Raw genomic sequence first — 12,539 nt, 5'->3', positions numbered from 1 at the left:
ATTCACAAGTTGAGATTTTCTCAACAACTGTAATATAACAAAGTTATAAAACAATGTTATATAATTAAGGCAGAAATAGTAACATCTATGTTATTTCCATGGTACATAACTGTGATAAAATATGTAACAAAAACTATGTCAAGGATATATAACTACAATATCACAGTGTTTACTGGGATCTTCCAATACCGTAGCACTGTATTTTTATAATTTTTACTATGTATTCATAAGTTATGATTATGTTGGGCTGATGTGAACATACATTCAGATATATCAATAATATGAAAAATAAATAATAGTGTATCTTATTATATTTAATTATAACTCATATATGCGGCGGCTATCACGCCCCGCTGCTAAGCAACGGCGTCAAACATTGGTGTGTAATACACTGTTCGCAACATACATAGAAGCTATAAAACCAATCTGCTATTCTTGTAACAGCTCAGAGGTAACACGCGCGACTACTGAAACGTAGGTTTTGTGGTCAAGCCTATCAATGTTATTTTTCCTTTTTTTTTTATTTAATTAATTGTAATAATGAATTTTTTTAAGACAAATTTCATACGCAATCATATTAAAGGAGAATAAAAAATGATGTACGACCAAAGCAATTTCTTTATAACAAATAACGATGTTTATAAGGAAAAAAAAAAAGAGAATTTAATTATACAGCTTTGCTGATGCTGAGTCTGAAACCAGGACCCTTGAGGTAACCGGTAGAATCTCCGAGTGTGGGACGATTTCTTGTGGAACTGGGACGACCTCTTAGGTTGACACCAGGCCTATAGATCTTGCCTACCTAAGGCTGAGGAAACCGGGGGACCCATGGGGCTTAGCGGAATCTCTAAAAGCAGAAATAACGCTCTTTCGTACCACGATATATATATATTGGAAATCGACAGGGACTGTTACGGGGCTCAGAAGGGAACCTAGGGAATTTGCAGGCCTAAGACATAAGACGACCGCCTTTTTTGTGCAACTAAACCCTATACAATGGCCCCGTGACTAAGTGTAAGGGAAGGCGGGACATTCTACGACACCTTCCGAAATTAAAAAAAAAAAAATTTTCTTCATTTTCAGAGAGGTTCAGTTCCTCCAATTCAAATAACAAAAGAATTGAAAACTAATCTAACATAAACTTTACCTCAAAGTACTTGTACATTTCTTAACGCTCGCTGAATAAATGCAAAAACGGAAACAATCGTATCAGTAAAAGTATAATACCCGCAACTAAAAGAAGGTATAATTGAAAAAATAGAAATCTAAAAGGGAGTATATTTATCAAGTAGTATAGTAAAGGTTAATTCCAACGGTTTTGCAATCACAACCATCCTTAATACTACAGAAACTGACTACATACTTGAAGATATCAAAGTACCCGTCGAACCAATTTGTAACGAAACTATCAACATAATGAATATTTAAACTAAGATAAATTCTCCAAACAACTATAATTTGAGTCGATTAAAATTACTCCAAGAAAATATTCGCGTATCCCATCTGAATCAAGAAGAAATAGACCACATTATTCTTATTTGTAAAGTAGCTAAACACGTATATATTGTATAGTAGCCGAACAAGTTTTTAAAATGGAGAAAAATCGTATTATTAAGAACTCTGAATCTCCATGAAATGCTCCTGTTTGGGTCGTCTCCAAAAAGAAGGATGCATCCGGAAAACAAAAACGGCGAGTCGTCATCGATTATCGGAAATTAACTGAAAAAACCGTCGGTGGTGCCTATCCACTTTTCAACATAACTGATATTTTTGATCAGCTGGGAGAACCAAAATATCTTGCTACTCTCGATTTATCTTCCGGTTTCCACCAAATCCCAATGAATAAAGAAAACGCAGCGAAAACAGCATTCTTCACCCCCCCAAGGTCACTATGAGTTCGACAGAATGCTTTTTGGGCTGAAAAATGCTCCAGCCACTTTACAAAGACTCATGGATATAGTATTGGCCGGTATTTAGGGCATTAAGTGTTTAGTCTATCTTGATGACATTATCATTTTCGCAGATTCTCTAGAAACTCACGGAAAACACCTCCGTAAAGTATTAGAGCGTCTTGCCAAACACAATCTTAATGTGCAGCTAGATAAGTGCGAATTTCTAAGACGAGAAGTAATGTATCTTAGTCATAGAATTTCGAAATCTGGAGTACGACCACATCCTGCAAAAATTGAAGCTGTTTCTAAATTCCCTACCCCAAAAAATCGTACAGATATCCAATCGTTTCTAGGTCTAGCTGGTTATTATCACCGATTCATACAAAACTTCAGTATTATCATCAAACCTCTAACAAGTTTACTAAAGAAAAACGTTGAATTTATATGGTCTAGTTCTCAACAACAAGCATTTGAAGTATTTAAAAATAAACTTATCACGGAACTAATTTTAATTTATTCCGATTTCACTCAAGAATTCATTTTGACAACAGATGCGAGTAATTTTGCAATAGGTGCTGTTCTACGTAAGAGCACAAAACTTCTAGTGATGGGAAGCAAATTATGGTAGATTTGCCGATCATATATGCCAGTAAAACATTGAACTCAACCAAAATAAATTATTCAACCATTGAACGCGAATAATTAGCAATCATTTGGGCAGTTAAACACTTTAGATCATATCTTTTAGAGCGAAAATTTCGAATAATTACAGATTACAGAATAGCTTTTCAGCGTAAAAGTGCCCGGCTCTAGATGATTAAGATGGAGACTTTGACTCGACGAATACGAATATGGAATTCAATATAAACCTGATAGGAGAAATCAAAATGCTGACGCTTTAAGTCGAATAATCTTCGCGGATAATGACGAACTCCTCAAATCAGAATCAATCAATATTAACACTATTAAATCGGACTGTTCCTATGAAAACTTCCTTCATTCTCTAGAGACTAAATTAATTGTTACAAACCAAGTAGTTGAATACGACGAACCTTTAAAATCAGCTGATGATAACCATGCTATTTCCATTTCAGAACATCTAAATTCTAAGAATAATCTAATAGATACATCATCTCATTTCAAAGACATGCAAATAATAGAACCTAAATTATATGACGTCATTTCCTTTCCACACAAAAATTTTAATGTCTATTATGTAATAGTAAAAAACCAACCCTGGGATAAATCAGATTTAAAAGACATTTTCCAAGCCCTAGTAAATCTTAAAAATACCTTATCGAAAGAAAATCAAAGCTCAGTTAATATTCCGAAACCTCTTAACGAATCTGAAAACCTCTGCTGGAACAAAATTCGTTCTATATTTCGATACATCTTTAAAGATTCCAAAATAAAAGTTAAATTATATTCGAGTAATATAATAGAACCAAAATCAGATGAAGTAAAAACTGTATTGAACGAGTACCACTCTCCCCCCACTGCAGGACATACAGGGTTCCAAAAGACTTATAAAAGAATAAAAAAATTTTATAAATGGCCCACAATGAAAATGATATACAAAATTTTATTAAAACATTTAACGAAATTCTCACAAGCATATCCCATCCCTCAACATGATCTGAAACACTTCATAAACGAGAATCAGACTGATTGGGACGAATGGGTTGACTTTGCCATGTTCTCATACAATACCTCTCTACATACATCAACTAATTTCGCACCGTATGAATTAGTCTTCGGCTGCAACCCTACCTTACCTAGTGCTATAATAAAACCTACAGAATTTAAATATACATGCGACGACTACATTGACGATTTAACTTATAAATTGCAAAGATCTCGTGAAATAGCTCATGAGAATTTGAGAACTTCAAAAATGAGAAATAAAGACTATTATGATAAAAATCCAACTGTTAAAACCTACAAAGTAGGAGACCAAGTCTATCTAACAAATGAACAATTTCCTACATGCAAAAAACTTTCGCCTCGTTATTCTGGTCCTTACAAAATAATTAAAAGAAACTCACCTGTGAACGTCATCCTAAAAATTAAAAATAAAAACGTAACAGTCCACACCAACTGAATTAAAAACGCATACCAAAGAAAATAATAATAATTCGTTGCAGCTTCTTGGCAACGGTCTTGGGCCACTATAAAATACACGAAATTAAACACAATCCTAGAATCTACTACGACGAACTTGGTAAATTAACCATCTGATAATACACGGAAACTACACTGTAAAAAATGAAATTCTGGCTTCAAACTCATTAGGAGTTTGACAATTTTTTTTTGAGTAAAATCAATTTTATTTGAACCAAAAAAAACAGCTTGTGTCCAGAAAACCATTTTTCTGGAATGAAAATCTCTACTCGATAATAAAAAACTACTTAGATTTTTATCTTAAAGTTTTTGAGTTTAATCGTAGTGCTAACAATATTTGATAAAATGTAAAAGTATATTTGAAGTAAATTTTGTATACACGTGGCTAAAAGTACAAATTGTTTGAATCAAACGTTTCATTTTAAAAAGGTTTTATTGAAACTTCTGGTATGATTGATTTAAAATATTTCCATGAAACAAAAAAAGTTTTTTGTCAACCGACGAGTTTCTTGAGACAAGAATCTGGTTTGGTTGTAGCAATAGTTTTATCCCCTCACGGAAAAATCCAAAAATACTTGACAAGAATTTAAATGTAATTGTTATAATATCAAGTCATACTTCTACAAAAGATTTTGTATTATTGATTTAATTGAAAAAGTTTTTCTTAAGGAAAATTTCATTTTTTCGGAATTCGAATCAAAATAATACTGTTATATATCCTGCCCATATATTGTAATTTAGTTCATTTATGTTTATTTTACCTAGCTTCCTAATTTCTTCAAACCCTTTTTTCTATATCCTGTCATAAAACTGCACTTTAATATTTCCCCAGATAACTACACTTTCCAAAATTCCCAAAATTCTCAACTACCTGATTCGACACAGTTTCACTAACCAAAAAAAACAGTTATACGTCACCAAACAACAACCCTCTTTATCCTGAATTTCATCCCATAAATACATTCCATTTTTAGGAACCTCAACACTCTTTTCTAAGACACCAACCTGTCTACTTGTCTTCTACTTTCTAAATCATACTATTTTATATTAGAACAACTGTAACCTGTACGATCTAATAAGTTTTAATAAACTCGAAATGGAACTTAAATTCGTGTTTCATTGGCCATACAACATTATTGGCGACGACGATTAGATCGGTTTGAGACTTTCTTCAATTCAGTGCCTAGTGTGGAATCAGCAACCACCCTGAAGGAAAATTAGCCATTTCAATTGCGTTCAAATCAACTCACTTAGACGTCCAACGACTTGGTGCAGCAGTGAAGGGTAGCAGCTTCATCACCATCGATACGACGTTTTCCAGCTAACCGAAACAACGAACACTTCGAAGCAGTAAGTACTTACTTTAGTTGTTTATTCATTCAAATTGTTAAATCTTGCAACCTTTACTCCCTTGCCTAACAAAAAAGAAGAGAAAATCTAAATATTTGTTCAAAATGGCACATGAAAGTGACACTATACCAAGTGCATCTGATAGCTCAACTGTTAGCTTAGACTTTTTAACAATACTAATTCCTGATAAATTCGACGGCGGTCGATACAAGCTCAGAAGCTTTATAAAACAAGTAGATTCTGTATTTGAAATCGCGAAACCGCATCAATTTAATGCACTTTTACTCTTTGTCAAGAGCAGAATTAATGGCAAAGCTCGAGAACAGATAGACGTCCATTGCAATTTAACAACCTGGGCAGAAATTTCAGACCTTTTACTAAATTTATACCAAGATCGAAAATCTCTAGATCAACTGCTTAAGGATCTAAATAGTATACGACAAAGACGGAATGAAGATGTTTCTCAATTTTATCAGAGACTTGAGGATCTCTCTTCTTGAATCTTAGCTGTAATTCATACTTCCGATTCAGATACAAACAAATTAGCAGGTCGAATTTCAATGATTAGAGAAATGACTCTAAATCGATTTGTTCATCACTCACATCCCTAAATATCTCAAATGCTCAGATATCGAAAATTCGAGACCATTAATAAAGTTTTTACAGCAGCTATGGCTGGAGAGAAGCCTTTAGAATAAAATATGACAATCGAAATCAGAAATGCAAAATTTGCTTTCGCACAAATCATTCTACAAGTGAATGCTATGACAAAAATAAACGAAACTCAAACCCTTCCAAATCTATTAATTTCACTAATGCGAGAAGCTCAAATATTCAACACAATACTAACCCACAAAATTATAATCAACAAAACTCAGATAAACAATGTCGTTATTGTAAAAATAAAGGTCATACAATCGAGGAGTGTATAAAACTCAAATTTAATAATCAAAAAAGACAACAGAATATAAACTCGAATCAATCACCCTCTAATTTTCAAGTAAACTACCAAAATATTAATCAAGATCAAACTCAAAATACAAACTTTAATAATCAAAATCAACCAAACGTTCAAGATATTCCAAGTGAATATTTAATGACTTTTGCTCATTCAAATATTTTATCCTTAAACACGAATGATTTAACTTACGTATTATTCGAATCGCAAAACTCAAAATCACCGCAAAAAACACTCAAATTTCTTCTCAATACTGGAGCGTCAATTTCAATCGTAAAAGCATGCAGCCTTGAATCCTACAATATGCTCAACAACAAAAGTATCATTCTTAATGGCATTTCAAAGAATGCACCAATCCAAACTCTCGGAGAAACATTCATTACTCTCAAAATAAAAAGATTTGCTATATCCGCAACATTCCAATTAATCAATTTAGATACAATTATATCCTTTGATGGTATACTAGGACAAGATTTCTTACGCACACACAAGTGTAATATTAATTATCAAAACTCAACTACTTCGATCCAATTAATACCATTTCAAATTCCTTTATTCAATAAAACACCTCAACCTATAAATACGGTCGTTGCATGTCCAAGATCTGAAACAATTATAAAAGTTAAAATTAATTCTTCTGAAAATCTCCAAGAAGGAATTATATCATGAAAACATGTAATACTAACAATCATAAATAGTTCCAATGAATACAAACGAATTCCTATACCTGAACTAATTCTCGAACCAACTCCAGCTCAAACTCATATATTCTTAACCCATAACTCATCTCAAACTTCTAATAGAAAAAACTTACTCCAAGAAAACCTTAGACTCGATCACATAAATGCAGAGGAAAGAAACTCAATCGAAAATATATGTCACGATTTCCATGATATTTTTCTTTTACCTAATAATAAACTTACGCAAACATCTGCTGCTTTACATTCTATTGAAATAACCGACGAAATCCCTATTCATACAAACAGATAGAAGAAATGTTGAAACAAGAAATAATAAAACTTTCGACTAGCCCATGGTTCAGTCTCTTATAGGTTGTCTCAAAAAAACTTGACGCCTCAGGTCAACGCAAGTGGCGGATAGTCATAGACTGCAGAAAGCTTAATGAAAAAACCATCGGAGACGCATACCCGCTCCCAAACATTGAGGATATATTAGATCAGTTAGGTCACTCTCAATATTTTACAACCCTTGACCTAGCTAGCGGCTTTCATCCTTGAGGATGCACCAGAAATGTCTTTCAAAACTCCAGAAGGTTATTACGAATTTACTCGCATGCCTTTCGTATTGAAGAATGCTCCTTCAAGCTTTCAAAGAACAATGCAAAATGTTTTGATTGGTCTCACAAATAAACAGTGTTTTGTATACATGGATAACATTGTCATCTATGGCTCTTCATTACCTGATCATAATTCCAAACTTCTGAATTTTTTTCAAAGATTACGCACGAACAATCTTAAGCTCCAACCAGATGAATGCAAATTTTTGAAACAATCATGTATTTATCTTGAACATAAAATATCAAAAGACGGAGTCAGTCTAAACTCAGAAAAAATAAAAGCCATCTAGTCAATGCCTCCACTAAAAAACGTCAAACATATAAAAATTTTCTTAGGCATGATAGGTTACTACAGGAAATTCATAAAAGACTTTTCTACTCTAGCTAAACCACTGACAATACTACTAAAAAAAGATACGCCCTTTGAGTGGTCCGAAGACCAAGAAAAAGCCTTCCAGACATTAAAAGAAAAACTAATAAATAATCCTATCTTACAATATCTAACCTTGAACAAAGCAAAACAGAATTACTCCACTGCCGAAAAAGAACTTCTTGCTATCATAAATTCAGTCGAACACTTTAGACCTTACCTTTACGGATGAAAGTTCACAATTTACACTGACCATAGACCACTTCAATGGCTTTTTAACTGTCAGAATCCCTCATCAAAATTAGTTAGATGGCGACTAAGACTCAATAAGTATGAATATGACATAAAATACAAACTAGGACGGATAAACTCCAACGCAGATGGATTGTCAAGACTATTCCTCACCACAACTGATAACTTTAATTATCAAGATTTTATCAAGTTCCATTACGTCAATAAAGACGTTATCGAATACAAAGTAGAGAATAACGTCTGAAGAATTTGAATGATCCCTTAATCTTTTTTTGGTCTTAAGACCTCGACAAAAGCAATCAGTACTCCGATTACATATAGTTAGAATTTGATGTAACTAACCCAACGCCTACTATTAATGGAGTTTACCACTTGCAAGACCAAAATCAAAATTTCTATTTACTCTATTTAAACAATTTCCATCATGACAAACTTGAATATAAAAATATTTTCAATGCACTAAAAAATCTAAAGACTCAAATAAAGAAGAAATCATTTATTTTTGTTCCCTCTTGTAAGGATTTAAAGATTAAAATTGCCCTATTAAATGAAATGATTAGATTTATCTTTCCTGAAAATCAAATAAAAGTTTATAGCACTATTAGAATTACTCCAAAGACAAATGATGAAATAAAAAAGATTTTACATTCAGAAATATATGAAGTCTCGCCATTCCTGTTAACTCAACAAAACGAACTTTAAACCTACGAAACAACCCATGGAAATAACCCCGATAGACAACGATGAAAATCAGGACGTGAAAATAATAAAATTTATGAATATGTGTTTAAATTTGTACTTCCTCAATTTTCATAAAATTATTGATGGAAATTAGAAGTACAATTTCTGAATTATTATGAGATCAATATTTCCTCATAGAAAATGACAACTGTTTTGTTCATTTTTACATCAATTTACAGTACTTCTAATACTCACTAAAATTCAATAATATTTAAGGTATCACATGATGTAAATATGATACTGATTTTTATTGGACAATTGTTATCATCTAATGAATTCATTTTGTATATTGTTTTTAACGCATTATTTCTGTCACAAAATGAAATCATCGGTTGATGCAAAAATGATGGAAATATGAAGGTCATTCCGTTCACATGTTTTTAGAGTTTTAGAAATAAAAATGAGGTGTATGAACCTACTGGATTATCGATTCTATAGGATTATAAATCCTTCTACAACCTAGAGTTTCTTTAAAAAATCTATCCCATCTTGGGCACTACGATCCATCGTCACTTTTCGTATAAGTTCGTAAATTTCCGAACGTTTTTTATCATGGCGTTGTGATCTATTCCAAGAAGACGCTGTACTGCCATGTTTGAAGAGATTTTTGGCGCGAACAAACGTAACCAAAACGTTCCTAAATTTTAAAGTGATTTGTTTATATTGTGATTCATAACTTCGTGAATTTCTGAAATATCAGTGAAGAAATTAAATTAAATTATTGTGTTAGTGTTAGAATAAGCTGAATTATTGTTAATTATTTCTGAACTTTTGGATTTATATTTGAAAGCCTCTTATTACAATGATTCGCTATCGATCAACTAAAAAATCGTCTGATAATTCTTTTACCATCCGACGTAATTATTTAAAATTGCAAAAAAAAAACTAGTCCACTTGTGAGATGAGTCTAATAATCGTAAAAAAATTGAGTTAAGTATTTCAATGGGTGCTAATTCCAATCATCAGAATAGTAATTCTGTTCTGACTTGGAGGGGCCCAAGTCAGTTAGTCAGAAATATTCAAAAATTGTTAATGCCGGACTTGTCCACCGGCGCGTCAGTCAACTCACTGGACCAATCATCGGGAAGTATTTCCCTCATGGCCCAGAAGGCAACTCTACGGCCCTAGTGACGCCAACAAGCACGCGGTCGAGCACTTGTGGCGTCAGTTAGCTCCAGGCAAATCACGCGGTCATCTCTGTATAATTTTTCGCAGTCAAATCGCAGTTTTTTGCAGTCAGCTCACTCGTTGTACAATAAAGTACGGTCAAAGAGACTCAGACACCTCTCACTAAGATACGTGAATCATCAGATTACTCTCATCAGTGCAAGTGGTCCAGTATATTCAGTTTGTAGTGTCTTTGGGCGCGAAGCTGAACTGGCGTCGACGCCATAGTGCCTCACGGACATTCACCTATACATCGCTCCCCCGAATAACTCTGGTGTATACTGTGAATGTTGCTATTCACTGTTTTTTGAGACTATGTTATTTGGTGAAAAAATAACCATTGGACAACTCATAAGTGTACAAACAATTATGGTACAGTCAACTCAACTAGATGTAGTGATTATTAAATTCTATTGAGTACGTTAAGTGTTATTGTTGAATAAAAACTATAAAACCCAAGCAATCCAGTGTTAATAAACTATATTTTTGAACCTTCTAGCATCCAACCTTTTGTTCTTATTCTGCTCTTAATTCATACAGTCCACTAGTATTCAGTTTGCTCATTCGGCCGACTCGAAGTCAGAACAAATTCAAATATCTTTTCACAGCCAGTAAACTTTTTTTTCAACACAGAAGAGTTATCATCAGATGATGATAGTAATGATAACAATGATAATGAAATAACCGAATGTAATGAAAGGTATGATTTGGATCAATTCAAACAGAAATTTGCACAAGTTTTTGTTACTACAAATATTACTCATGTTCAAAGAGATCAAATTTTATCAGTTTTACATTCTCATCCTTGTTTCAATGTTGCATTGCTCCGCTCAATGAAAACACTCCTTAGGACACCCAGAAAACCTCTTTAAACTATACGTATGGGTGAAGGAGAATATTACCATGTAGGATTAATTGTAGAAATATTACTGAGATTGAATACTCTTCAGGATTTATTGGTTGATCATTTAATAATTGATATTCACACTGATGGTATGTCTGCTCATCACAGCACTAATACTCAAATATGGCCTATTCAATTTAGAATAATAAATATAGGGGATGATGAACCAGCAATAATTGGTGTGTATGTCAGTTTACGAAAACCATCTGATGCAATGGAATATTTAAAATATTTAATTGAAGAATTTAAATCTATCAGTCAGGCAGGAGGTATTTGTTAAAAAAAAAATTAATCCCAATATTTTTGCGAGGTTTAATTGCAAATGCACCTGCTCGAGCATTAGTTCTAAATCATCGAGGGCATAATGCTACAAATCCATGTTCCAAATGTACAATATCGGGACAATCATATCAAAGAACAATGTGTTTTTTAAGCACCATCAATGAGCCTCGTACCTATGGAGAATATTATTATGCTACAGATAAAAATCATCATTTGCCAACTGGAGAATCTCCTTTAAAACATTTAGGTATTAATATGATTAAATTCGTTCCCTTTAAATACATGCATCTCATATGCTTAGGAGTTATGAAGAAATTTCTGACCGCAGTAATTGACAAAAAGTGTAAGATGCCGAATTTATCAACTACTAACATAAAACATATATCAGATAGATTGTTAACAATTGAAGCTTGCTGTCCTTATGAGTCTTCACGCCATCCTAGGCCATTAGAGGACTGTCAACAATATAAAGCGACTGATTTCTGAACAGATATTATTATACACGGGACCAATTATTTTTCATGGAATGATAGATGACACTGCTTATAAACATTTTTTGTTAGTACATACTGCTTGCCGTGCACTATCAGCAGCCAATCCAGATGTAATGAGCTGGAACATGCTGAAATTGCATTTAAAGTTTATGTAGAATGTTGTTATGATATTCATAGACCTACGTTTCTCACTTACAACATACACGGGTTATTACATGTTATTGATGATATTAAAATATTTGGAAATTTAAATACATATTCTGCTTTCCCATATGAAAATAATATGACGTTTTTCAGAAAGTTTTTGAGAAAACCGGGAAAATTATTACAACAATTACATAATCGTATTTCTGAAAATCGGAACTTCTGCAATATAAAACAAAAAATTTCCAAGATAAAACCTCTTCATAAACATTCAAATGGACCAGTGGCATTAACTAATTGGAATTCAGCTTATCAACAATTCAAAGGATTACAATTCGAATATTTGAAAGTGATGATTCAAAATGATCGTGATGATTGCGTTATTCTAAATACAGGAGTTATCTGTCGCATTGTGAATATTATAAAAATTCATTCATTAAACGAATATAGGCTCATCGTACAAAAATATGATTCCATAAGTAATTTTTATAATATTTCTTATGGCCCAGAATCATATTTTTTTAGAACTTATATTTGCAGTAATCTATGTAAAGAAATAGAGGAAAT

The 12,539-nt window shown here is 32.8% G+C and overlaps 1 protein-coding gene across 1 annotated transcript; it reads left to right on the top strand.

The window, feature by feature from the left end:
• Window positions 1–11,029: 11,029 nt before the first annotated feature.
• LOC118070752 (uncharacterized) lies at window positions 11,030–11,820 on the top strand. The gene is made up of 2 exons (XM_035089537.1): window positions 11,030–11,321; window positions 11,363–11,820. Exons 1-2 carry the CDS (start codon window positions 11,030–11,032, stop codon window positions 11,818–11,820), a joined length of 750 nt encoding a protein of 249 aa, XP_034945428.1.
• Window positions 11,821–12,539: the final 719 nt, after the last annotated feature.

This window comes from Chelonus insularis, unplaced genomic scaffold (assembly GCF_013357705.1).
Source record: "Chelonus insularis isolate UGA/USDA-ARS -01 unplaced genomic scaffold, ASM1335770v1 contig_67_pilon, whole genome shotgun sequence".
In the NCBI taxonomy this organism is placed as follows: domain Eukaryota; kingdom Metazoa; phylum Arthropoda; class Insecta; order Hymenoptera; family Braconidae; genus Chelonus; species Chelonus insularis.
The sequence above is the reverse complement of the archived record's forward strand: the minus strand, read 5'-3'. Positions and strand labels throughout refer to the sequence as shown.

What these genes read in the sequence shown, in the direction of transcription:
- LOC118070752 (XM_035089537.1), top strand. Translation starts at nt 11,030, where the DNA reads ATGGGTGAAGGAGAATATTACCATGTAGGATTAATTGTAGAAATATTA. An exon ending in ATCTATCAGTCAGGCAGGAG is followed by an intron (nt 11,322 to 11,362) that starts GTATTTGTTAAA and finishes TATTTTTGCGAG; the next exon opens with GTTTAATTGCAAATGCACCT.